This window comes from Salvelinus alpinus, chromosome 9, assembly GCF_045679555.1.
Source record: "Salvelinus alpinus chromosome 9, SLU_Salpinus.1, whole genome shotgun sequence".
Lineage (NCBI taxonomy): Eukaryota > Metazoa > Chordata > Actinopteri > Salmoniformes > Salmonidae > Salvelinus > Salvelinus alpinus.
In genome coordinates, this window is record NC_092094.1 from 7,032,827 (window position 1) to 7,060,059 (window position 27,233).

The 27,233-nt window shown below is 46.3% G+C and overlaps 2 protein-coding genes across 4 annotated transcripts in view; both read right to left on the minus strand.

Annotated features, from left to right (window-relative positions):
• LOC139584225 (potassium/sodium hyperpolarization-activated cyclic nucleotide-gated channel 3-like) overlaps positions 1–21,439 on the minus strand; it is a 36,663-nt gene extending 15,224 nt beyond the window's left edge. The window contains exons 1-3 of the mRNA XM_071415829.1: positions 20,254–21,439; positions 5,154–5,577; positions 1,044–1,205 (exon numbers count right to left, since the gene is read on the minus strand). Of these exons, the coding sequence (XP_071271930.1) occupies positions 1,044–1,205; positions 5,154–5,577; positions 20,254–20,954 (1,287 nt within the window). The 5' untranslated portion in view covers positions 20,955–21,439. The remainder of the gene's footprint in view (positions 1–1,043; positions 1,206–5,153; positions 5,578–20,253) is intronic.
• Positions 21,440–23,767: 2,328 nt separating this feature from the next.
• LOC139584227 (neuroplastin-like) overlaps positions 23,768–27,233 on the minus strand; it is a 73,756-nt gene continuing 70,290 nt past the window's right edge. For all 3 annotated transcript variants that reach the window (XM_071415833.1, XM_071415832.1, XM_071415831.1), the window contains exon 8: positions 23,768–25,372. The gene's annotated coding sequence lies outside the window, so the exon portion shown is untranslated. The remainder of the gene's footprint in view (positions 25,373–27,233) is intronic.

Genomic DNA, 27,233 nt, shown 5'->3' on the forward strand with positions numbered 1-27,233 from the left:
ATAGACTGGACACTAGGGATAGACTGGACACTAGGGATAGACTGGACACTAGGGATAGACTGGACACTAGGGGTAGATGGACACTAGGGATAGACTGGACACTAGGGGTAGATGGACACTAGGGATAGACTGGACACTAGGGGTAGAATGGACACTAGGGGTAGATGTACACTAGGGGTAGACTGGACACTAGGGATAGACTGGACACTAGGGATAGACTGGACACTAGGGATAGACTGGACACTAGGGGTAGATGGACACTAGGGGTAGACTGGACACTAGGGATAGACTGGACACTAGGGATAGACTGGACACTAGGGGTAGATGGACACTAGGGATAGACTGGACACTAGGGGTAGATGGACACTAGGGATAGACTGGACACTAGGGGTAGATGGACACTAGGGATAGACTGGACACTAGGGGTAGATGTACACTAGGGGTAGATGTACACTAGGGGTAGACTGGACACTAGGGATAGACTGGACACTAGGGGTAGACTGGACACTAGGGATAGACTGGACACTAGGGGTAGACTGGACACTAGGGATAGATGTACACTAGGGGTAGATGGACACTAGGGGTAGATGGACACTAGGGGTAGATGGACACTAGGGATAGACTGTACACTAGGGGTAGATGGACACTAGGGGTAGATGGACATGATGGAAAGATGAAGCAGATTGCCTAATGCTCCAGGATGAGTAAAGGGCCTGAGGGGGTAAGTATGTAGGTAAGACCTTTGGAACACTGGACTTTTGGAACACTGGACATTTGGAACACTGGACTTTTGGAACACTGGACTTTTGGAACACTGGACTTTTGGAACACTGGACTTTTGGAACACTGGACTTTTGGAACACTGGACTTTTGGAACACTGGACTTTTGGAACACTGGACTTTTGGAATGCGTACCACCATCTTGTTTCTGATTACCCAGCAGTCAGAGGGGAACTCTTGCAGCATGGGAACCAGGAACTGGTGTGTGTGTGTGTGTGTGTGTGTGTGTGTGTGTGTGTGTGTGTGTGTGTGTGAGTACTCACCACCATCTTGTTCCTGGTGACCCAGCAGTCAGAGGGGAACTCCTGCAGCATGGGAACCAGGAATTGCAGACATCCATCCCAGTGACACAACAGCAGCATCATAGCAATCAGGTTCACGATCCTCACCATGGCACTGGCCAGGTCATAGGTCATATGGAAAACCTAGGAGATTAGAATTAGAATGAGAAAAACTTTATTGTCCACCACGCAAGGGGGATTAACAAACATTAATAGACTTGCAGCTAGCTAAGTAACTAGACATTCTATTCTAATTTGCCAGCAGTGTAAACACCACTAAACACCCCTAAACACCACTAAAAAACCCAAACACTACTAAACACCACTAAACACCACTAAACACCACTAAACACTACTAAACACTACTAAACACCACTAAACACCACTAAACACTACTAAAAACCACTAAATACTACTAAACACTACTAAACACCACTAAATACTACTAAACACCACTAAACACTACTAAACACCACTAAACACTACTAAAAACCACTAAATACTACTAAACACCACTAAACACCACTAAACACCACTAAATACTACTAAAAACCACTAAATACTACTAAACACCACTAAATACTACTAAACACCACTAAATACTACTAAACACCACTAAACACCAATAAACACCAATAAACACCACTAAAAACCAATGAACACCACTTAACATCACTAAACACTACTAAACACCACTAAATACTACTAAACACCACTAAACACTACTAAACACCACGAAACACCACAAAAAAACACTAAATACTACTAAACACTACTAAATACTACTAAACACCACTAAGCACTACTAAGCACTACTAAACACCACTAAACACCACCAAATACTACTAAACACCACTAAATACTACTAAACACCACTAAATACCACTGAACACCACTAAATACCACTAAACACCACTAAATACTACTAAACACCACTAAATACTACTAAACACCACTAAACACTACTAAACACCACTACACACAACTAAATACCACTAAATACCACTAAACACCATTAAACACCACTGAAAACTACTAAAACCCACTAAATACTACTAAACACCACTAAACACCACTAATCACTACTAAGCACTACTAAACACCACTAAATACTACTAAGCACTACCAAACACCACTAAACACTACTAAACACTACTAAACACCACAAAATACTACTAAACACCACTAAACAATAATAAACACCACTAAATACTACCAAACACCACAAAATACTACTAAACACCACAAAATACTACTACTACTAAACACCACTAAACACCACTAAATACTACTAAACACCACTAAACACTACTAAACACCACTAAACACTACTAAACACTACTAAACACCACTAAACACTACTAAACACTACTAAACACCACAACATACTAATAAATACCACTAAACACCACTAAATACCACTAAACACTACTAAACACCACTAAATACCACTAAACACCACTAAACACTACTAAGCACTACTGAAACACCACTAAACACTACTAAACACTACTAAACACCACTAAACACTACTAAACACCACTAAACACTACCAAACACTACTAAACACTACTAAACACCACTAAACTCTACTAAACACTACTAAACACTACCAAACACCACTAAACACCACTAAACACTACTAAATACTAATAAACACCACTAAACACTACTAAACGCTACTAAATACTACTAAACACCAATAAACACCACTAAACGCCACTAAACCCTACTAAATACTACTAAACACCACTAAACACTACTAAACACCACTAAACACTACTGAACACAACTAAACAATACTAAAAAGTACTAAACACCACTAAACACTACTAAACACCACTAAACACCACTAAACACTACTAAATACTACTAAACACCACAAAACACCACTAAACCCTACTAAATACTACTAAACACCACTTAACACCACTAAACACCACTAAACACTACTAAACACCACTAAACACCATTAAACTCTACTAAATACTACTAAACACCGCTAAACACTACTAAACACCACTAAATACTACTAAGCACTACCAAACACCACTAAACACCACTAAACACTACTAAACACTACTAAACACTACTAAACACCACAAAATACTACTAAACACCACTAAACAATACTAAACACCACTAAATACTACCAAACACCACAAAATACTACTAAACACCACAAAAAACTACTAAACACCACTAAATACTACTAAACACCACTAAATACTACAAAACACCACTAAACCCTACTAAATACTACTAAACACCACTAAACACCACTAAACCCTACTAAACACCACAAAACACCACTAAACCCTACTAAATACTACTAAACACCACTTAACACCACTAAACACCACTAAACACTACTAAACACCACTAAACACCACTAAACCCTACTAAATACTACTAAACACCACAAAACACCACTAAACCCTACTAAATACTACTAAACACCACTTAACACCACTAAACACCAATAAACACTACATTACATTACATTACATTACATTACATCTCAGTCCCTCTCCCCATAGACCACATCACATGGTTGTTAATCTGAGTCCCTCTCCCTATACACCACATCACATGGTTGTTAATCTGAGTCCCTCTCCCAATAGACCACCTCAGATGGTTGTTAATCTGAGTCCCTCTACCCATAGACCACATCACATGGTTGTTAATCTGAGTCCCTCTCCCCATAGACCACATCACATGGCTGTTAATCTGAGTCCCTCTCCCCATAGACCAGATCACATGGTTGTTAATCTGAGTCCCTCTCCCCATAGACCACATCACATGGTTGTTAATCTGAGTCCCTCTCCACATAGACCACATCACATGGTTGTTAATCTGAGTCCCTCTCCCCATAGACCACATCACATGGTTGTTAATCTGAGTTCCTCTCCCCATAGACCACATCACATGGTTGTTAATCTGAGTCCCTCTCCCCATAGACCACATCACATGGTTGTTAATCTGAGTCCCTCTCCCCATACACCACATCACATGGTTGTTAATCTGAGTCCCTCTCCCCATAGACCACATCACATGGTTGTTAATCTGAGTCCCTCTCCCCATAGACCACATCACATGGTTGTTAATCTGAGTCCCTCTCCCCATAGACCACATCACATGGTTGTTAATCTGAGTCCCTCTCCCCATACACCACATCACATGGTTGTTAATCTGAGTCCCTCTCCTTCCAGTGGTAAAGATCACACTGAGAACACTGCTAGCCTCTTCTCTGCAGTCAGCAAAGGCAAGTGGGTGTGTCTCTGTCAGTGTGTGTGTCTCTGTCAGTGTGTGTGTCTCTGTCAGTGTGTGTGTCTCTGTCAGTGTGTGTGTCTCTGTCAGTGTGTGTGTGTGTCTCTGTCAGTGTGTGTCTCTGTCAGTGTGTGTGTCTCTGTCAGTGTGTGTGTCTCTGTCAGTGTGTGTGTCTCTGTCAGTGTGTGTGTGTGTCTCTGTCAGTGTGTGTGTGTGTCTCTGTCAGTGTGTGTGTGTGTGTCTCTGTCAGTGTGTGTGTGTGTCTCTGTCAGTGTGTGTGTTAGTGTGTGTGTGTGTGTCTCTGTCACTGTGTGTGTTAGTGTGTGTGTGTGTCTCTGTCAGTGTGTGTGTTAGTGGGTGTGTGTGTCTCTGTCAGTGTGTGTGTTAGTGGGTGTGTCTGTCTCTGTCAGTGTGTGTCTCTGTCAGTGTGTGTGTCTCTGTCAGTGTGTGTGTCTCTGTCAGTGTGTGTGTCTCTGTCATTGTGTGTGTCTCTGTCAGTGTGTGTGGCTCTGTCAGTGTGTGTGTCTCTGTCAGTGTGTGTGTTAGTGGGTGTGCTGATGATTGGATTGAAAGGCCCAGTGTAATCAAAATGAGATTTTCCTGGATTTTATATATATTTCCACACTCTACGAGGTTGGAATAATACTGTGAAAATTGTGAAAATACCTCCCTACCTCCTTTCTCCCTACATCCTACCTCCCTACCTCCTCCTACCTCCCTCCCTCCTCTCTCCCTACATCCTACCTACCTACTTCCCTACCTCCCTAACTCCTACCTCCTCCTACCTCCCTACCTACTCCCTACCTCCTACCTCCTCCTCACCTCCTCCCACTGGTGTATATATCTAATGAGTCTGGACAGCCTCAGGAGCCTCAACAAACTCAAGATCTTCGTAAACCGCACGATCCTCAGCGCCCGGGCCGTCTTGTAGAAGTCCGAGTCGATCCTGGTCTCCACGATGAGGAAGATGTAATCTACTGGTATGGACGAGATGAAGTCCACCACGAACCAGCTCTTCAGATACTTGATCTTGATGGTCTGTGGGTCCAGGATGATCTCGGTGTTGTCCTCCTTGACGATGCCCGTCCGGAAGTTGAGGACCAGGTCGATGAGGAACAAGGTGTCTGAGATGACGTTGAAGACGATCCAGGGCGGAGTGTGCTCGTCCTTGAAGAAGGTGATGCCCACAGGGATGATGATGAGGTTCCCCACCATGAGGAACAGCATGATCAGATCCCAGTAGAACCTAGAGAGAACAGACAGCTTTAACAGTAGAACCGAGAGAGAACAGAGAGCTTTAACAGTAGAACCTAGAGAGAACAGACAGCTTTAACAGTAGAACCGAGAGAGAACAGACAGCTTTAACAGTAGAACCTAGAGAGTACAGACAGCTTTAACAGTAGAACCGAGAGAGAACAGAGAGCTTTAACAGTAGAACCTAGAGAGAACAGACAGCTTTAACAGTAGAACCGAGAGAGAACAGACAGCTTTAACAGTAGAACCTAGAGAGTACAGACAGCTTTAACAGTAGAACCGAGAGAACAGAGAGCTTTAACAGTAGAATCGAGAGAGAACAGACAGCTTTAACAGTAGAACCTAGAGATAATAGAGAGCTTTAACAGAAGAACCGAGAGAGAACAGACAGCTTTAACAGTAGAACCTAGAGAGAACAGACAGCTTTAACAGTAGAACCTAGAGAGAACAGACAGCTTTAACAAAATAACCTAAAGAGAACAGACAGCTTTAACAGTAGAACCCAGAGAGAGGAACAGGGAGGAACCAAACAGATCTTAGAACCTAGGATGGACAGGGAGGAACCAAACAGATCTTAGAATCTGGGAGGAACAGGGAGGAACCAAACAGATCTTAGAACCTAGGAGGGACAGGGAGGAACCAAACAGATCTTAGAACCTAGGAGGGACAAGGAGGAACCAAACAGATCTTAGAACCTAGGAGGGACAGGGAGGAACCAAACAGATCTTAGAACCTAGGAGGGACAAGGAGGAACCAAACAGATCTTAGAACCTAGTAGGAACAGCGAGGAACATGATGAATCAGAGAAAGAGCCCATACAATCTCTACTTCCCAACAAAATATATGTTGTCAGAAATGGGTAATACAAGTTAAATGCTATTCTATTCTATTGTTTTGTTATATTTAATTATATTCTACCCCTAAAGGAGTCGACGTTAGAGCTGCTAGGTTTACTGGAACGCATTAGAGAACATCTCCTTTAAAACGTATGGATTCAGGTTAGAAGAGGAGCAAATTACTCAGGAGGAACATGTGTAACTGAAGGGAGCAGAACAAAACACAGAGGTATGCGCCATGTGATGTGTTTGCTGTGTGTGTGTGTGTGTGTGTGTGTGTGTGCGCATGTGTGTTTGTTGTGTATTCCAGTCCATTCTTGTGTTGTAATTATTTTAAATGTTACTTTTTCTCCCCAATTTCCCGTACGGACTCGGGAGAGGCGAAGTTCGAGAGCCGTGCGTCCTCCGAAACACGACCCAACCAAGCCGCACTGCTTCTTGACACAATGCCCACTTAACCCGGAAACCTGCCGCACCAATGTGTCAGAGGAAATACTGGACACCTGGTGACCGTGTCAGCGTGCACTGCGCCCGGCCCGCCACAAGAGTCTCTAGTCCGCGATGGGACAAGGACATCCCTGCCGGCCAAACCCTCCCCTAACCCGGACGACGCTGGGCCAATTGTGCGCCGCCTCATGGGTCTCCCGGTCGCGCCCGGCTGTGACAGAGCCTGGACTCGAACCCAGAGTCTCTGCGCCACTCGGGAGGCCCTTATTTTGTTGTAATTAACCTAAGATCAATGTAGCAGGAAGAAAATACACCCTCACCCCAGTATGGATCAGAGAGAGAGAGATTGAATTGAGAGAGAGAGATTGAGAGAGAGAGAGAGAGAGAGAGAGAGAGAGAGAGAGAGAGAGAGAGAGAGAGAGAGAGAGAGAGAGAGAGAGAGAGAGAGAGAGAGAGAGAGAGAGAGAGAGTCACCACCAGTCTAAATCACCAGTCTTTGATCGTCTTTCTACAGTCACCACCAGTCTCTGATCGTCTTTCTACAGTCACCACCAGTCTAAATCACCAGTCTCTGATCGTCTTTCTACAGTCACCACCAGTCTAAATCACCAGTCTCTGATCGTCTTTCTACAGTCACCACCAGTCTCTGATCGTCTTTCTACAGTCACCACCAGTCTAAATCACCAGTCTCTGATCGTCTTTCTACAGTCACCACCAGTCTCTGATCGTCTTCTACAGTCTAAATCACCAGTCTCTGATCGTCTTTCTACAGTCACCACCAGTCTAAATCACCAGTCTCTGATCGTCTTTCTACAGTCACCACCAGTCTCTGATCGTCTTCTACAGTCTAAATCACCAGTCTCTGATCGTCTTTCTACAGTCACCACCAGTCTAAATCACCAGTCTCTGATCGTCTTTCTACAGTCACCACCAGTCTCTGATCGTCTTTCTACAGTCACCACCAGTCTCTGATCGTCTTTCTACAGTCACCACCAGTCTCTGATCGTCTTTCTACAGTCACCACCAGTCTAAATCACCAGTCTCTGATCGTCTTCTACAGTCACCACCAGTCTCTGATCGTCTTCTACAGTCACCACCAGTCTCTGATCGTCTTTCTACAGTCACCACCAGTCTAAATCACCAGTCTGATCGTCTTTCTACAGTCACCACCAGTCTAAATCACCAGTCTCTGATCGTCTTCTACAGTCACCACCAGTCTAAATCACCAGTCTGATCGTCTTTCTACAGTCACCACCAGTCTAAATCACCAGTCTTTGATCGTCTTTCTACAGTCACCACCAGTCTAAATCACCAGTCTCTGATCGTCTTTCTACAGTCACCACCAGTCTCTGATCGTCTTTCTACAGTCACCACCAGTCTCTGATCGTCTTCTACAGTCACCACCAGTCTAAATCACCAGTCTCTGATCAGATGTATGTATTTGTTACATAGTGAAAGAGAAGAAGACAGTGAGGAGCATTACATGTAATTGATTCTATAGTAATACATTGACAGTACCACAGACATATATATAGCTAGTCTATAATACAGATATAGCATGGATCTACAGTAATCACTGATATTGTCCAAGAGAGAGAACACAGAACACTCCATCCTACCTAAAAGAACAACACTTTGATGGCAGGGCAGGGCGGGCAGGGCAGGGCAGGGCAGGGAGGGCAGGGCGGTCAGGGCAGGGCGGTCAGGGCAGGGCAGGGCAGGCAGGGCAGGGCAGGGAGGGCAGGGCGGTCAGGGCAGGGCGGTCAGGGCAGGGAGGGCAGGGCGGTCAGGGCAGGGAGGGCAGGGCAGGGCAGGGCGGTCAGGGCAGGGCGGTCAGGGCAGGGCAGGGCAGGGCAGGGCAGGGCGGTCAGGGCAGGGAGGGCAGGGCAGGGCAGGGCGGTCAGGGCAGGGCAGGGCAGGGAGGGCAGGGCGGGCAGGGCAGGGCGGTCAGGGCAGGGCAGGGCAGGGAGGGCAGGGCAGGGCAGGGCGGGCAGGGCAGGGCAGGGCGGTCAGGGCAGGGCAGGGCAGGGAGGGCAGGGCGGTCAGGGCAGGGAGGGCAGGGCAGGGCAGGGCGGTCAGGGCAGGGAGGGCAGGGCAGGGCAGGGCGGTCAGGGCAGGGCGGTCAGGGCAGGGAGGGCAGGGCGGTCAGGGCAGGGCAGGGAGGGCAGGGCGGTCAGGGCAGGGAGGGCAGGGCGGGCAGGGCAGGGCAGGGAGGGCAGGGCGGTCAGGGCAGGGAGGGCAGGGCAGGGCAGGGCGGTCAGGGCAGGGCGGTCAGGGCAGGGCAGGGCAGGGCGGTCAGGGCAGGGCAGGGCAGGGCGGTCAGGGCAGGGCGGTCAGGGCAGGGCAGGGCAGGGCCGGGCGGTCAGGGCAGGGAGGGCAGGGCAGGGCAGGGCGGTCAGGGCAGGGCAGGGCAGGGAGGGCAGGGCAGGGCAGGGCGGGCAGGGCAGGGCAGGGAGGGCAGGGCAGGGCAGGGCGGGCAGGGCAGGGCAGGGCGGGCAGGGCAGGGCAGGGCGGTCAGGGCAGGGCAGGGCAGGGAGGGCAGGGCGGTCAGGGCAGGGAGGGCAGGGCAGGGCAGGGCGGTCAGGGCAGGGCGGTCAGGGCAGGGCAGGGCAGGGCAGGGCGGTCAGGGCAGGGAGGGCAGGGCAGGGCAGGGCGGTCAGGGCAGGGCAGGGAGGGCAGGGCAGGGCAGGGCGGGCAGGGCAGGGCGGTCAGGGCAGGGCAGGGAGGGCAGGGCAGGGCAGGGCGGGCAGGGCAGGGCAGGGCAGGGCGGTCAGGGCAGGGCAGGGCAGGGAGGGCAGGGCAGGGCAGGGCGGGCAGGGCGGGCAGGGCAGGGCAGGGCGGGCAGGGCAGGGCGGGCAGGGCAGGGCAGGGCGGGCAGGGCGGTCAGGGCAGGGCGGGCAGGGCAGGGCAGGGAGGGGAGGGGAAGGGACCATTTTGTTATAATCAGCTTTCTGTTGTTTCTCTGCCAAACAAAGCCTTTGCATTATGCTAACTAGTTGCTCATCTGTCTGCTCCCCCCCCTCCCCCCTCTGTCTCTCTCTCCCTCTCTCAATTTAAGGGGCTTTATTGGCATGGGAAACATATGTGAAACACAAGTGAAATAGATAATAAACTAAATTGAAATAAACAATAATAAATAAAATAACAGTAAACATTACACTCACAAAAGTTCCAAAAGAATAAAGACATTTCAAATGTCCTATTTTGTACAAAAGGTAAAATAAATAAACATAGATATGGGTTGTATTTACAATGGTGTTTGTTCTTCACTGGTTGCCCTTTTCTTGTGGCAACAGGTCACACATCTTGCTGCTGTGATGACACACTGTGGTATTTCACCCAGTAGATATGGGAGTTTATCAAAATTGGATTTGTGTTCGAATTCTTTGTAGGTCTGTGTAATCTGAGGGAAATGTGTGTCTCTAATATGGTCATACATTTGACAGGAGGTTAGGAAGTGCACCTCAGTTTCCACCTCATTTTGTGGGCAGTGCGCACATAGCCTGTCTTCTCTTGAGAGCCATGTCTGCTGCCTTCGGAGGCAGCATAGCAAGGCTATGCTCACTGAGTCTCTCTCTCTCTCTGTCCCTCTCTCTCTCACTCTGCCCTCTCTCTCTCACTCTGTCCCTCTCTCTGCCCTCTCTCTCTCACTCTCTGTCCCTCTATATCTCTCCGTCCCTCTATCTCTCTGTCCCTCTCTCTCTCTCTCTCTCCCTCTCTCTTTCTCTCTCTCTCTGCTTCTCCCTCTCTCTCTCTCTGTTCCTTTTTCTCTCTCTGCCCATCTCTTTCTCTCTCTCTGCCTTTTCCCCACTCTCTACCCCTCTCTATCCCACTCTCTCTATCTGTCCCTCTCTCTGCTCTTCTGCCTGTTGCCTGTCTCTCTCTCCCTCTCCCTCTGTCTATAACCCCTCGCTCTCTCTCTCTCTCTCTCTTTCTATCTCTCTCTCTCTCCCTCTCTTTCTGTCCCTAACCCCTCTCTCTCTCTTTCTCCCTCTCCGTCTGTCTATAACCCCTCTCTCTCTCTCGCTTTCTATCTCTCTCTCTCTCCCTCTCTTTCTGTCCCTAACCCCCCTCTCTCTCTCTCGCCTCTCTTTCTGTCCCTAACCCCCCTCTCTCTCTCTCTCCCTCTCCCTCTGTCCCTAACCCCCCTCTCTCTCTTTCTCCCTCTCCCTCTGTCTATAACCTCTCTCTCTCTCTCTCTCTCTCTCTCTCTCTCTCTCTCTCTCTCTCTCTCTCTCTCTCTCTCTCTCTCTCTCTCTCTCTCTCTCTCTCTCTCTCTCTCTCTCTCTCTCTCTCTCTCTCTCTCTCTCTCTCTCTCTCTCTCTCTCTCTCTCCCTAACCCCCTCCCTCTCTCTCTCTCTATCTCTCTCTGTCCCTAACCCCCCTCTCTCTATCTCTCTATCTATCTATCCCTCTCTGCCCTCTCTCTCTCTCTATGCAGTGCTGTGACACACTGATCCTAATTGCTCTTCCCTCCTCTGGTGGATAAATCCCTGCGTTATCTCTAGTGAATCCATGTCCTCTCCAGGAGCCCGCCCTCACCAGCCAGATGTTTGAGCAGTTAGCATTAAAGGGAAAATCTGGGATTGGAAAAACAACAGAGGGGTCAACCTTTTACATTTGCCAACTGTAAAGTTTTGTAGAGGAGGAATAATGGTCTGGGGTTGTTTTTCAAGGTTCGGGCCCCTTACAGATAGTTCGGGTGAATGGAAATCTTAACACTACAGCACACAATTACATTCTAGATGATTCTTTGCTTCCAACTTTGTGGCAACTTTGGGGAAGGCCCTTTCCTGTTTCGGCATGACAATGCCCCAGTGCACAAAGCAAGGTACATACAGAAATGGTTTGTTGAGATCAGTGTGGAAGAACTGGCCTGCACAGAGCCCTGACCCCAACCCCATCGAACACCTTTGGAATGAATAGCCTAGGCTAAATGGAAGCAAGTCCCTGCAGCAATGTTCCAACATCTAGTGGAAAGCCTTCCCAGAAGAGTGGAGGCTGTTATAGCAGCAAATGGAATGAGATGTTCGACGAGCAGGTGTCCACATACTTTTGGTCATCTAGTGTATGTTGAAAGCACCAAGCTGTCTGTTTAAACTACTAGCACACATCTCAGACAACAATGCATACACCACAAGGCATGCCACCAGAGGTCTCTTCACAATCCCCAAGTCCAGAACAGACTACGGGAGGCACACAGTACTACATAGAGACATGACTACATGGAACGATTTCATATCAAGTAACTCATGCAAGCAGTAACATTAACATTAAGTAGAATCAGATTAAAAAATCTACACCTTATGGAACAATGCAGACTGTGAAGAGACACACACACACACACACACACACACACACACACACACACACACACACACACACACACACACACACACACACACACACACACACACACACACACACACGTGCATTGTAATATTGTTGTTTTTTAATTTACGGATAGCCAGGGGCACACCCCAACACTCAGACATCATTTACAAAGGAAGCATGTGTTTAGTGAGTCCGCCAGATCAGGCAGTCAGTGTGTGTGTGAATTAGACCATTTTCCTGTCCTGCTAAGAATTCAAAATGTAACAAATACTTTTGTGTGTCAGGGAAAATGTATGGAGTAAAAAATACAATATGTTCTTTAGGAATGTAGTGAAATAAAAGTAGTCCAAAAAAAATTACAATTAAAAAATAAATAGTAAAGTAAAGTACAGATACACCCAAAAACTACTATTTTTAATTAAGAACTTTACACCACTGGTGGTATTATAAATGTTGTGTTGTTTTATATCTGATGTAACTGCCTTAATATGTTTAGACCCCAGGAAGAGTAGCTGCTGCCTTGGCAGGAACTAATGGGGATCCATAATAAACCCCAGGAAGAGTAGCTGCAGCCTTGGCAGGAACTAATGGGGATCCATAATAAACCCCAGGAAGAGTAGCTGCTGTCTTGGCAGGGACTAATGGGGATCCATAATAAACCCCAGGAAGAGTAGCTGCTGTCTTGGCAGGAACTAATGGGGATCCATAATAAACCCCAGGAAGAGTAGCTGCTGCCTTGACAGGAACTAATGGGGATCCATAATAAACCCCAGGAAGAGTAGCTGCTGCCTTGGCAGGAACTAATGGGGATCCATAATAAACCCCAGGAAGAGTAGCTGCTGCCTTGACAGGAACTAATGGGGATCCATAATAAACCCCAGGAAGAGTAGCTGCTGTCTTGGCAGGAACTAATGGGGATCCATAATAAACCCCAGGAAGAGTAGCTGCTGCCTTGGTAGGAACTAATGGGGATCCATAATAAACCCCAGGAAGAGTAGCTGCTGTCTTGGCAGGAACTAATGGGGATCCATAATAAACCCCAGGAAGAGTAGCTGCTGCCTTGACAGGAACTAATGGGGATCCATAATAAACCCCAGGAAGAGTAGCTGCTGCCTTGGCAGGAACTAATGGGGATCCATAATAAACCCCAGGAAGAGTAGCTGCTGCCTTGACAGGAACTAATGGGGATCCATAATAAACCCCAGGAAGAGTAGCTGCTGCCTTGACAGGAACTAATGGAGATCCATAATAAACCCCAGGAAGAGTAGCTGCTGCCTTGACAGGAACTAATGGGGATCCATAATAAACCCCAGGAAGAGTAGCTGCTGCCTTGACAGGAACTAATGGAGATCCATAATAAACCCCAGGAAGAGTAGCTGCTGCCTGTTGCTGACTGCTCTGTGCCTGTTGCTGACTGCTCTGTGCCTGTTGCTGACTGCTCTCTTCCTGTTGCTGACTGCTCTCTTCCTGTTGCTGACTGCTCTCTTCCTGTTGCTGATTGCTCTCTTCCTGTTGCTGACTGCTCTGTGCCTGTTGCTGACTGCTCTCTTCCTGTTGCCGACTGCTCTCTTCCTGTTGCTGACTGCTCTCTTCCTGTTGCTGACTGCTATGTTCCTGTTGCTCTCTTCCTGTTGCTGACTGCTCTCTTCCTGTTGCTGACTGCTCTCTTCCTGTTGCTGACTGCTCTGTGCCTGTTGCTGACTGCTCTCTTCCTGTTGCTGACTGCTCTCTTCCTGTTGCTGACTGCTCTCTTCCTGTTGCTGACTGCTCTCTTCCTGTTGCTGACTGCTCTCTTCCTGTTGCTGACTGCTCTGTGCCTGTTGCTGACTGCTCTCTTCCTGTTGCTGACTGCTCTCTTCCTGTTGCTGACTGCTCTCTTCCTGTTGCTGACTGCTCTCTTCCTGTTGCTGACTGCTCTCTTCCTGTTGCTGACTGCTCTGTGCCTGTTGCTGACTGCTCTCTTCCTGTTGCTGACTGCTCTCTTCCTGTTGCTGACTGCTCTCTTCCTGTTGCTGACTGCTCTGTGCCTGTTGCTGACTGCTCTCTTCCTGTTGCTGACTGCTCTCTTCCTGTTGCTGACTGCTCTCTTCCTGTTGCTGACTGCTCCGTGCCTGGTGCTGACTGCTCTCTTCCTGTTGCTGACTGCTCTCTTCCTGTTGCTGACTGCTCTCTTCCTGTTGCTGACTGCTCTGTGCATGATGCTGACTGCTCTCTTCCTGTTGCTGACTGCTCTCTTCCTGTTGCTGACTGCTCTCTTCCTGTTGCTGACTGCTCTCGTCCTGTTGCTGATTGCTCTGTGCCTGTCGCTACTGCTCTTAGAGGACAGGAATGAACAGCTGGTCGGCCGGCCTAAAAAACGGACAGTACTTTACTGCCCACGACACATATGGTCACATCAGCACAACTTCTGCTGATCTGACTGTGCAGAGCCTGCCCTCCTCTCTCTCTAAAACAACCACCACTTCACTGACAACCAGGGTTAGGGCCATTTCACCAGAAACAGGGGTTCTAGGTTGGAAGCAGGGTTAGGGCCATTTCACCAGAAACAGGGGTTCTAGGTTGGAAGTAGGGTTAGGGATTAATTCCATTCCAATTCAGTCCAATTCTGGAAGCATTTTGAACATTCTAATTGTAATTCTAAATTCTAATTGAAAAGCATGTTCCATACACACAAAAAGCTTATTTCTCGAAAATGTTGTGAGCAAATTTGTTTACATCCCTGTTAGTGAGCATTTCTCCTTTTCCAAGACAATCCATCCAGCTGACAAGTGTGGCATATCAAAAAGCCTTGCGCTGGGGACAATAAAAGGCCACTCTAAAATGGGCAGTTTTGTCACACAACACAATACCACAGATGTCTCAAGATTTGAAGGAGCATGCAATTGGCATGCTGACTGCAGGAATGTCCACCAAAGCTGTTGCCAAAGAATTAAATGTTAATCTCTCTACCATAAGCCGCCTCCAACGTCATTTTAGAGAATTTGGCAGTAAGTCCAACCGGCCTCACAACCGCAGACAACGTGTTACCATGCCAGCCACATCCAGCTTCTTCACTTGCGGGATTGTCTGAGACCAGCCACATGGACAGCTGATGAAACTGTGGGTTTGGACACCCGAAGAACTTCTACACAAACTGTCAGAAACCGTCTCGAGGAAGCTCATCTGCGCGCTCGTTGTCCTGACTGTAGTTCGTCGTCGTAACCGACTTCAGTGGGCAAATGCTCACCTTCGATGGCCACTGGCACACTGGAGAACTGTGTTCTTCACGGATGAATTCCGATTTCAACTGTACCGGGCAGATGGTAGACAGTGTCTATGGGGTCGTGTGAGTGAGCAGTTTGCTGATGTCAACGTTGTGAACAGAGTGGTGGTGGGGTTATGGTATGGGCAGGCATAAGCTACGGACAATGAACACAATTGCATTTTATCAATGGCAATTTGAATGCACAGAGATACAGTGATGAGATCTTGAGTCCCATTGTCAATCCATTAATCCACCACCATCACCTCATGTTTCAGCATGATAATCCATGGCCCCATGTCACAAGGATCTGTAAACAATTCCTGGATGCTGAAAATGTCTCAGTTCTTCCATGGCCTTCATACTCACCAGACATGTCATTGAGCATGTTTGGGATGCTCTGGATCGAAGTGTACGACAGAGTGTTCCAGATCCCTCCAATATCCAGCAACTTCGCAGAGCCATTGTAGAGGAGTGGGACAACATTCCACAGGCCACCATTCAACAGCCTGATCAACTCTATGTGAAGGAGATGTGTCGCGCTGCATGAGGCAAATGGTGGTCACACCAGATACTGACTGGGTTTCTGATCCAAGCCCCTACCTTTATTTAAAGGTATCTGTGACCAACAGATGCATATCTGTATTCCCAGTTATGTGAAATCCATAGATTAGGGCTTAATACATTTATTTAAATGGACTGATTTCCTTATATGAACTGTAACTCAGTAAAATCTTTGAAATTGTAACATGTTGTCACACCCTGGCCATAGAGAGGTTTTTATTCTCTATTTTGGTTAGGCCAGGGTGTGACTAGGGTGGGCATTCTAGTTTGTTTATTTCTATGTTTTCTTTGTGTTTGGCCGGGTGTGGTTCTCAATCAGAGGCAGCTGTCTATCGTTGTCTCTGATTGAGAACCATACTTAGGTAGCCCTTTTTTCCACCTGTTTTTGTGGGATATTGACTTTTGTTTAGGGCACATAGCCTTTAGCTTCACAGTTTGTTTTGGTAGTGTTTATTGTTTTGTTGGCGACATCTACTATTAAAAGTATGTACGCTCACTTGGTCCTCTCCTTTCAAAAGCCGTAACACATGTTGCGTTTATATTTTTGTTCAGTGTATGTACAGTCTTTCAGAGGGGTTCCATTAAAAGTAGAAGTCACATTTTGATTGGACCTTGTGTGCAATTGACCAATAAAGTGATCTTCATGTTAATTTGATCACCCTGCTGTTGCAGGAAATGAAAACTTGGAGTGTATTCAAGGTTTAAAAAGGCTTCTAAAGTTTGTCATTTTCACTTTTTTTTTTAAAGAAGAAAAGTTGACGTTCATTTACTGCATTTCTACGCAATTAAACAAATTTAAAATAAAATTTGGAGAACAGCAAATACAAACAAAAATGACATAGAGTAGGCCTAATCAGAAACGTAGTGACGTAGAGTAGGCCTAATCATCGGATGGGGCCACAGTGTCTCCTGACCCCTCCTGTCTCAGCCTCCAGTATTTATGCTGCAGTAGTTTATGTGTCGGGGGGCTAGGGCCAGTCTGTTATATCTGGAGTATTTCTGCTGTCTTATCCGGTGTCCTGTGTGAATTTAAGTATGCTCTCTCTAATTCTTTTCTTTCTTTCTTTCTTTCTTTCTTTCTTTCTTTCTTTCTTTCTTTCTTTCTTTCTTTCTTTCTCTCTCTCTCTCTCTCTCAGAGGACCTGAGCCCTAGGACCATGCCTCAGGACTACCTGGCATGATGACTCCTTGTTGTCCCCAGTCCACCTGGGGACTGGAGCTGCTGCTCCAGTTTCAACTGTTCTGCCTGCGGTTATGGAACCCTGACCTGTTCACTGATTACTATTATTTGACCCTGCTGGTCATTTATGAACATTTGAACATCTTGGCCATGTTCTGTTATAATCTCCACCCGGCACAGCCAGAAGAGGACTGGCCACCCCTCATAGCCTGGTTTCTCTCTAGGTTTCTTCCTAGGTTTTGGCCTTTCTAGGGAGTTTTTCCTAGCCACCGTGCTTCTACACCTGTACAGCACTTTGATATATCAGCTGATGTAAGAAGGGCTATATAAATACATTTGATGATGATTTACTAATCAGAGGTGCCTCCCAGGTGGCACAGTGGTCTAAGAGACTGCATCGCAGTGCTAGCTGTGCCACCAGAGATTCTAGGTTCGAGCCCAGGCTCTGCCGCAGCCGGCCGCGCCCGGGAGGCTCATGGGGCGACGCACAATTGGGCCAGCGTTGTCCGAGTTAGGGAGGGTTTGGCCTGCAGGGATATCCTTGTCTCATCGTGCACTAGCGACTCATGTGGCGGGCCGGGCGCAGTGCACGCTGACCAGGTCGCCAGGTGTACGGTGTTTCCTCCGACACATTGGTGAGGCTGGCTTCTGGATTGGATGTGCGCTGTGTCAAGAAGCAGTGCGGCTTGGTTGGGTTGTGTTTTGGAGGACGCATTGCTCTCGACCTTCGCCTCTCCCTAGTCCGTACGGGTGTTGCAGCGATGAGACAAGACAGTAACTACTACCAATTGGATACCATGAAATTGGGGAGAAAAAGGGGTAAAAAAATGATTTTAAAAAATAAAAAAAGATTTACTAATCAGAGACGTTCATTCTCCTTTCTTTGCACAGGCCTTTTTACAAACACTTTTCATGTTGTATATGCAACCTACTTTTTACTACTCTGCTGACAAACAGATCAGTAAAAACGACCTTGTTTTGAATGCAACAGTGAAGCCATGAAGGGGAGACAGAAATTGTACAATATGACGTCCATCTAGCCTGGGCGATGAAATTATTTTATACATACATACATACATACATACATACACACACACACACACACACACACACACACACACACACACACACACACACACACACACACACACACACACACACACACACACACACAACACAACACACACAACACAACACACACAACACACACACACACACACACATAGACAGAAGTCAGCTCAGAGAGGCCCAGCTCGCGCTCCAGCTTCACTGGATGTTGTCGATTTTGATCCCGGTAACGGGATCCGTGCACTAAGATTAAGACAGTTCCCTAGTAACATTAAGACAGTTCCCTAGTAACATTAAGACAGTACCCTAGTAACATTAAGACAGTTCCCTAGTAACATTAAGACAGTTCCCTAGTAACATTAAGACAGTTCCCTAGTAACATTAAGACAGTTCCCTAGTAACATTAAGACAGTTCCCTAGTAACATTAAGACAGTTCCCTAGTAACATTAAGACAGTTCCCTAGTAACATTAAGACAGTTCCCTAGTAACATTAAGACAGTTCCCAAAATCATTATTTCAAAAACGTTTTTTAGATTATCGTCACAGTATAGTTCCAGAAACAACTTGTGCTCATATACATGTAACTTCATCACCACATCTCCCCCTACCTTCCTCTGTCCTCCCCTCCTCTCTGTCCTCCCCTCCTCCTCTCTCCTCCCTACCGTCCTCCCCTCCTCTCTCCCCCCTACCTTCCCCTGTCCTCCCCTCCTCTCTCCCCCCTACCTTCCCCTGTCCTCCCCTCCTCCTCTCTCCCCCCTACCTTCCTCTGTCCTCCCCTCCTCTCTCCCCCCTACCTTCCCCTGTCCTCCCCTCCTCCTCTCTCCCCCCTACCTTCCTCTGTCCCCTCCTCCTCTCTCCCCCCTACCTTCCTCTGTCCTCCCCTCCTCTCTCCCCCTACCTTCCTCTGTCCTCCCCTCCTCTCTCCCCCCTACCTTCCTCTGTCCTCCCCTCCTCTCTCCCCCTACCTTCCTCTGTCCTCTGTCCTCCCCTCCTCCTCTCTCCCCCTACCTTCCCATGTCCTCACTCCCCCACCCCACCCCCCCAAAACACCCTCCCATTAAACTAATTGTGAGGTCATAATCCTGCCTGATGTGTGCTTGTAATATCTTGAACAGTCATGTGACTCTATTTTAATTACCCCATTTTAAAAAGCCCTGACCTAGCTCATAGCGGTCCGGCCTGCTGCACACTCTCTCTCTCTGTAATCCCATGGCCTCACTAAATGTAATTCAGATGAGTGTGGGGGGGGGGGGGGGGGACACTGTAACACATCAGGATAGGAGGATAAGTCCCAACATGCCAGGACAGTGGACATGTCCTGTTGATGAGAGCAGAGAGAGAGAACTCAAGGTTAAAATGATACGGGAGAACAAAACATTTTATGTGTGTGGTGATGAACAGATGGCATGATGGAACGAATGCACTTGTTTGTGTTGGTGTGGTATGAAATAAATAGTTGTGAGACAGGATCTCTCTCTCTCTCTCTCTCTCTCTCTGAGCACACATATGTACACACACAGACATATCCATATTGAGTCAAAACAAACTGAGCCTAAAAGATCAGTCCCAGCAGTATTAGTCGGATATGAATATGCCTGGAACTGCAAAATGAATATGCATGCCAGTAGTCAAATCTAAAAACGGTATTTAAATTGAACTGGCATCTATGTTTCAGTTTTACTTCAGACAAGACCCAATAGGAGCATTGAGTTTAAATTAAAAAAACAGAAAGAGTCTTGACTTTCATCAGCTGACACCATCTCAAACATCTGTATCCTGTGAACATAACACCAAGGGTGACCACAAACTTTTCTTCATATGTTACTGGAAAGCTTAACTTGGTGAGCTAGTCAATTATTATCACAACAATGAATCGGAGAGGGTGTGAAAACTACGAGAGGCCTTTAACTTGTCTAAATCAGACACTTGTCTGGTTTCAGTCAAACTATTCAGTAACCTAATTAATGACTGATAAAGATCCTCAGGAACGATAATTACCTAAAATCACTGTATGGGTGAATGATCCAAAATCCTGCAGACTTGACGCGTTCTCTCTCGTGTTCCACGGCCCTCTCGCTCCCCAACATTCTCAGAGAGAACTTGTTGACTCCTGGTTGAAGCATCGCCCCGAACTGCCGGTGCATGAAGCCCGCCCGGTACAACTGCTCTACTTCGTCTGGCATGATCGGTTCGGTTCCTTCTAACTTGATGAAAGTGGACTGATCGAAGACGGACGATCGGCGATGTGCACCAGCACTGCGACCGCCGGCACCCTGCACTCCCAGCTCGCCCCCTCCGGGGTAACTCTCTTCGTTAGCACCGGTGTCTGCCTCGGAGATCAGCCTCCGCTGCTCAGCTGGATCTGACCCAAGAGTAAGTCGACCAGTGATGGAGGAAAGGCGACCTCTGACCAGACGACAGTCCCCATTCAAGTTGGTCTTGATGGCAATGTCCGTTTCCAAGTCTCCGGCGGTTCCGCTCTTGGGGTCCCGGTCCCCGTTGCTCTTCCAGCTGCTGGTGGGGGATGATCCAGGAGGAGGGAGCGACTTCAGCCTGATACCGGTACTTTTCTTCTTGGTGTCGTCGCTACCACCGTATTCTCCTCCGTCGTCAACCATCACAGATACAGAGCCTTTTTGATCAATGTTTTGCGGCAAGCTGTACAGCCTTTTGCGCATGGATGAATGAAACCTATCCATTATGATGGTATTTAGGAACAGATGCGACAGATACGCACTAGTCTGGGCTACGAGAAAAACGCGTTGGACAAAGAAACACAAATATACACGCTATGATGATTACAAAACATGTATTTCATAAACTCAAACGGCGCCAGGTTTGCGAAAGCAGTGACGGCGCATCTGCAGCAGAACAGGGACAGTTCGAATCTTACTTGACACTTGAAATGTGCTGCTGTCTGCTCCGGGTTGCAACAGTTCGTACCGCTTCGGCGCGACGGTCATATTACGGTAGGCCTACATGTCCGGGAACTCAATGAATGACATCCAGCTATTAAGTTATTCCTAAACCAGAGTGTAGTAGCCTAGATGACGACAACACATCAGGGGTACTGATGCTGCCTGCATGCTGTCTGCGCTAATTATCGGACGTGCCAGTCGGGAGGCAGAGTGAGGAAGGATGCTGGCTGGCTTGTGCCTCTGTGGTCCTTAATGACAAAGCATGATCTCCTCTCTCTCCTGATTCTCCTCCCCAAATATTAAAGCCCTGGCTAGCTGGCTGTCAATAGGAAATTATGACATGCAGCCTTCCACGCAGTCAGTCAGTCCTCACCAGCTTGCTTTCAAACACCGCTGGCTGCTGTGTGTGCTGATATCGATGATCTACCGGGTTGCCATAGGAGCGCTACTCTCAGCACCCAGGAGTCAGGCTGGATGATAAGAGGGTGTGATTTAAAAACACCCTTGACAGTCTTGGATGATATACTTTGTTGTAAATGATCAACTATAGGCTGCTACACACACACACACACACACACACACACACACACACACACACACACACAAAGACACACTGGTTCATAGCTGAACTGCTGTTATTTATCTGGGTTAATTGATGGGTCAATGACATTCACAAATAACATTTCCGTTTTACTTCCTGAATTGAATTGTATCCAACTGTGCTGGTCATACACAAAGACAATGACCTCCTCCCAAATGGGTCCCTACTCCCTATATATAGTGCACTACTTTTGACCAGAGCCCTATGGACCCTAGTGCACTATATAGGGACTAGGGTGCCATTATTTAGGATCTAAATGGCTTTGTTTAATTGTCTTAAGGGGCAGAGAGAGAAGGGCAATTAGCTTTCCAACAACTGCTTCTGTTATTATGGTATCTAGCCGTCTGATAGAGTCATTGTATTGGTGCTGTGTGTGTGTGTGTGTGTGTGTGTGTGTGTGTGTGTGTGTGTGTGTGTGTGTGTGTGTGTAGGTGTGTGTGTGTGTACGTGTGTGTGTTTTATGTGTGTGTGTGTAAGTGTGTGTGTGGGGAGGGGGCATCTGTCAAATAAACGTTTATTTATTTACTGAAAACACAATTTTTTATCTTTGAATAAACCAACTGGTAGTCCTTTATTACAAATCAGATTTGCCAAGCTATGCTTTGTTCTCCAGTCTGTGTGTGTGTGTGTGTGTGTGTCCATTATGACATCTGTGATGTTCCGACCACTGTGTGACAACCTCAGTCCAGATGTTGTGCCCCGTTGTATTAAATGGTTCTGCCAGATAGCTGACTCTCTATATGGGATACATGGTTCTGCCAGATAGCTCACTCTCTATATGGGATACATGGTTCTGCCAGATAGCTGACTCTCTATATGGGATACATGGTTCTGCCAGATAGCTGACTCTCTATATGGGATACATGGTTCTGCCAGATAGCTGACTCTCTATATGGGATAAATGGTTCTGCCAGATAGCTGACTCTCTATATGGGATACATGGTTCTGCCAGATAGCTGACTCTCTATATGGGATACATGGTTCTGCCAGATAGTTGACTCTCTATATGGGATACATGGTTCTGCCAGATAGCTGACTCTCTATATGGGATAAATGGTTCTCCCAGATAGCTGACTCTCTATATGGGATACATGGTTCTGCCAGATAGCTGACTCTCTATATGGGATACATGATTCTGCCAGATTTTTTTTTTTTTTTTTTACCTTTATTTAACTAGGCAAGTCAGTTAAGAACAAATTCTTATTTTCAATGACGGCCTAGGAACAGTGGGTTAACTGCCTGTTCAGGGGCAGAACGACAGATTTGTACCTTGTCAGCTCGGGGATTTGAACTTGCAACCTTTCGGTTACTAGTCCAACGCTCTAACCACTAGGCTACCCTGCCGCCCCAATCAGAGCTGACTCTCTATATGGGATACATGGTTCTGCCAGATAGCTGACTCTCTATATGGGATACATGGTTCTGCCAGATAGCTGACTCTCTATATGAGACAATAGTGCCCCCTTCAGTTGTGCTTCTGCCGTTTGGATCTGGATGGAAGAGTTCTGGACTTGCGCTAAAAACAGAGAGAATTATGAGCCCGATGGTGGAGAAATGAAAGATGCATGTAGTCACACACACACACACACACACACACACACACACACACACACACACACACACACACACACCGCACACACCGTACACACACACACACACACCGCACACACCCCGTACACACCCCGTAAACAAATCACCTATCTTGGGAGATTTTAGCTTTATTTAGTTGGTAGCCTTTTCCCTGCATCAACCAGTAACTAACTACCTGTAGCTCTTCTACTCACACAGCGTTGTTGGTTCCTCATGTGACCACTAGGTGGTGCTGTTTTCCCATGTAACACTAAAGAAGCCAGCACAATGTTTACAGCCCATGCCTGTCTGCTGGTTGTGAAGAGGTGTGTGTGTGTGTGTGTGTGTGTGTGTGTGTGTTTGTGTGTGTGTGATTGCAAGCTCGGAAATGGATGAAAATCAAGTCATCAACTGAAACAAACCATTTCGTTTTTAGTTTTTTATTCTTAAAAATGACTTGGGATTGATTTGGGGATTGCTTTACAAGTGTCAATCTTGACATACATAACATAGTTCCTGTTGTTCCACTGCCTCCTACCTAGCTCCAACGTCTAGATATACTGTATAACATTATCATCTATAGAGATCAACACACTGTCCATTACGCTATCTATCAAAGCTCTAAATATGATTATAGAACACCATACAGCTAGCTATCCAGTACGCTATCTATAAAAGCTCTAAAGATGATTATAGATCACCATACAGCTAGCTATCCAGTACGCGATCTATCAAAGCTCTAGAGATGATTAGAGAATCTAAAAGCTGCTAAGAGGGATTTGTATATATTAATATCAATATTGATTATTATTGCATAGGATAATAGCCATGCTATACACAATACACACTTTAGTTCAGTCAAACACAGCAGTTAGAAGGATTAGGAGGAGTTGTTACAATTACATACTAAATTAACTTTACAGAGATTTTTTTTAAATTTCCATTATTTTTTCAAAATGTAAGTGCATCTCATGAATGAATATCCTTCATATTACTACATGTATGGTTATATAAGGTGGTTGGATACATACATACAGTACATGTTAAATATAGGAATTTTCAATCAAATTCAAAAGACAGGGACACATTGCAAAGCCCTTACTAAAATGTGAAACCAGAAATAATCTGATAAAATATGAATAAATAAGTAACCGATTTATAAAATGGTATGCAGCAGAATGATAAACTGTACAGATCTACTGTCATACCAGATTATAATTGGTGGCGTTTTTTCCCCTCCCATTTTACATTGCAAAGTCTTTAGCACAAATAGTGATTATCTATCGAAGTAAACAAAAAAACAAGTCTGAGTCCCAAGTGACACCCTATTCTATACCATTCACATTCAAATCTGGACTTTGAAACCATTTCCACTCTTGTTTCTTTAATCCGGGCCTGGTTTAGACCTGGAACACCAGTTAGGTGTTAACAGGTAAAACAGAATAAACATCAGTTCTACATACCTCGTATGATAAGATTTGAATACTCCTGCCCTATAGAGTGCAGTACTCTTGACCAGAGACCTTCGGGGGGGGAGGGGGGAGGGGGGGGGGACTATATAGGGAAATAGAGTGTCATTTGGGACGTAGGCCAAAAAGCCATGTCATGTCTGGACCAAACAGAAAGTTAGAATACCTTGCATGCATTACTTCAGAATTAAGTAAAAATTGGAAAATGATAAGAATTTTGATAAGAATACATAATCAATCAAACAATCGATAAACAGCGACAATCAATAACTGCATGCAGCAAACAATGGTTATAATGCTTCATAGACACTTCGTAAATCATTCATAATGTTATGGGATCACGTTCATTGATCACATTCTTCACCCTTATCACACGATAGCTAGATAATCCAATCAGAAGGCATGCCTCGTCATACAATACAGACATTTACAGAGGCTCCTCCTCCTCTTCAGCTCTACATCGTTTGATTGGCAGATAAATTCTTATTAACACATTTCTATAAATCCTTCTCCTGGTTACCTTCATGTGGTCGATACATACATGTATAATATGTTATTATCTGTGGAAGGAAAAATAGGAAGCAAGTCATTAGCGTGTAAATTAAATTGCTTTGGTTGTAATGGCACCATGGTTGGGGGATAATTCCATTTGAATTCAGTCAATTAAATTCACTTCCTGGATTTATTGAAATGGAATTGACCCAAACCCTGGCAGTTGTACACCACTTTCAGGGGCGATTTCATGTATAATATATAACTATCTGCCAGTTTATTACATTTACATTTAACATTTACATTTAAGTCATTTAGCAGACGCTCTTATCCAGAGCGACTTACAAATTGGAAAGTTCATACATATTCATCCTGGTCCCCCCGTGGGGAATGAACCCACAACCCTGGCGTTGCAAGCGCCATGCTCTACCAACTGAGCCACACGGGACCAGTTTATAATATATATAACTCAGAACAGCCTCAATTTGTCGGGGCATGGACTCTACAAAGCGTTCCAAAGGGATGCTGGCCCATGTTGACTCCAATGCTTCCCACAGTTGTGTCAAGTTGTCTGGATGTCCTTTGGGTGGTGGACCATTCATGATACACACAGGGAAACTGTTGAGTGTGAAAAACCCTGTAGGCTTCCAGTTCTTGACTCACTCAAACCGGTGCGCCTGGAACCTACTACCGGTGCGCCTGGAACCTACTACCGGTGCGCCTGGAACCTACTACCGGTGCGCCTGGAACCTACTACCTGTGCGCCTGGAACCTACTACCATACCCCGTTTAAAGGCACTTGAATCTTTGGTCTTGCCCATTCTCCCTTTGAATGGAGCACATATGTAACAGTATAACTTTAGTACGTCCCCTCGCCCCGACCCGAGCGCGAACCAGGGACCCTCTGCACACATCAACAACAGTCACCCACAAAGCATCGTTACCGATGGGTAACGATGCTTCAAGGTCTCAAAGCAAGTGATGTCACCGATTGACACGCTATTAGCGCGCACCACCGCTAACTAGCTATCCATTTCACATCGGTTACACTCACCCCCCTTTCGACCTCCTCCTTTTCCGCAGCAACCAGTGATCCGGGTCACGGCACCAATGTAACAGTATAACTTTAGTCCATGTCTCATTTGTCTCAAGGCTTAAAAATCCTTCTTTAACCATGTCTCCTCTCCTTCATTTACACTGATTTAAGTGGATTTAACAGGTGACATCAATAAGGGATTATAGCTTTCACCTGGATTCACCTGGTCAGTCTGTCGTGGAAAGAGCAGGCGTTCTTATTGTTTATCTATCTGTCAGTGGTATTGACGAGATTACATCTATCTGCCAGTGGTAATGACGAGATTACATCCATCTGCCAGTGGTAATGACGAGATTACATCCATCTGCCAGTGGTAATGACGAGATTACATCTATCTGCCAGTGGTATTGACGAGATTACATGTATCTGTCAGTGGTAATGACAAGATTACATCTATCTGCCAGTGGTAATGACGAGATTACATATATCTGCCAGTGGTATTGACGAGATTACATGTATATGTCAGTGGTATTGACGAGATTACATCTATCTGCCAGTGGTAATGACGAGATTACATCTATCTGCCAGTGGTATTGACGAGATTACATGTATATGTCAGTGGTATTGACGAGATTACATCTATCTGCCAGTGGTAATGACGAGATTACATCTATCTGCCAGTGGTAATGACGAGATTACATCTATATGTCAGTGGTAATGACGAGATTACATCTATCTGCCAGTGGTAATGACGAGATTACATCTATCTGCCAGTGGTAATGACGAGATTACATCTATCTGCCAGTGGTAATGACGAGATTACATCTATCTGCCAGTGGTAATGACGAGATTACATCTATCTGTCAGTGGTAATGACGAGATTACATCTATCT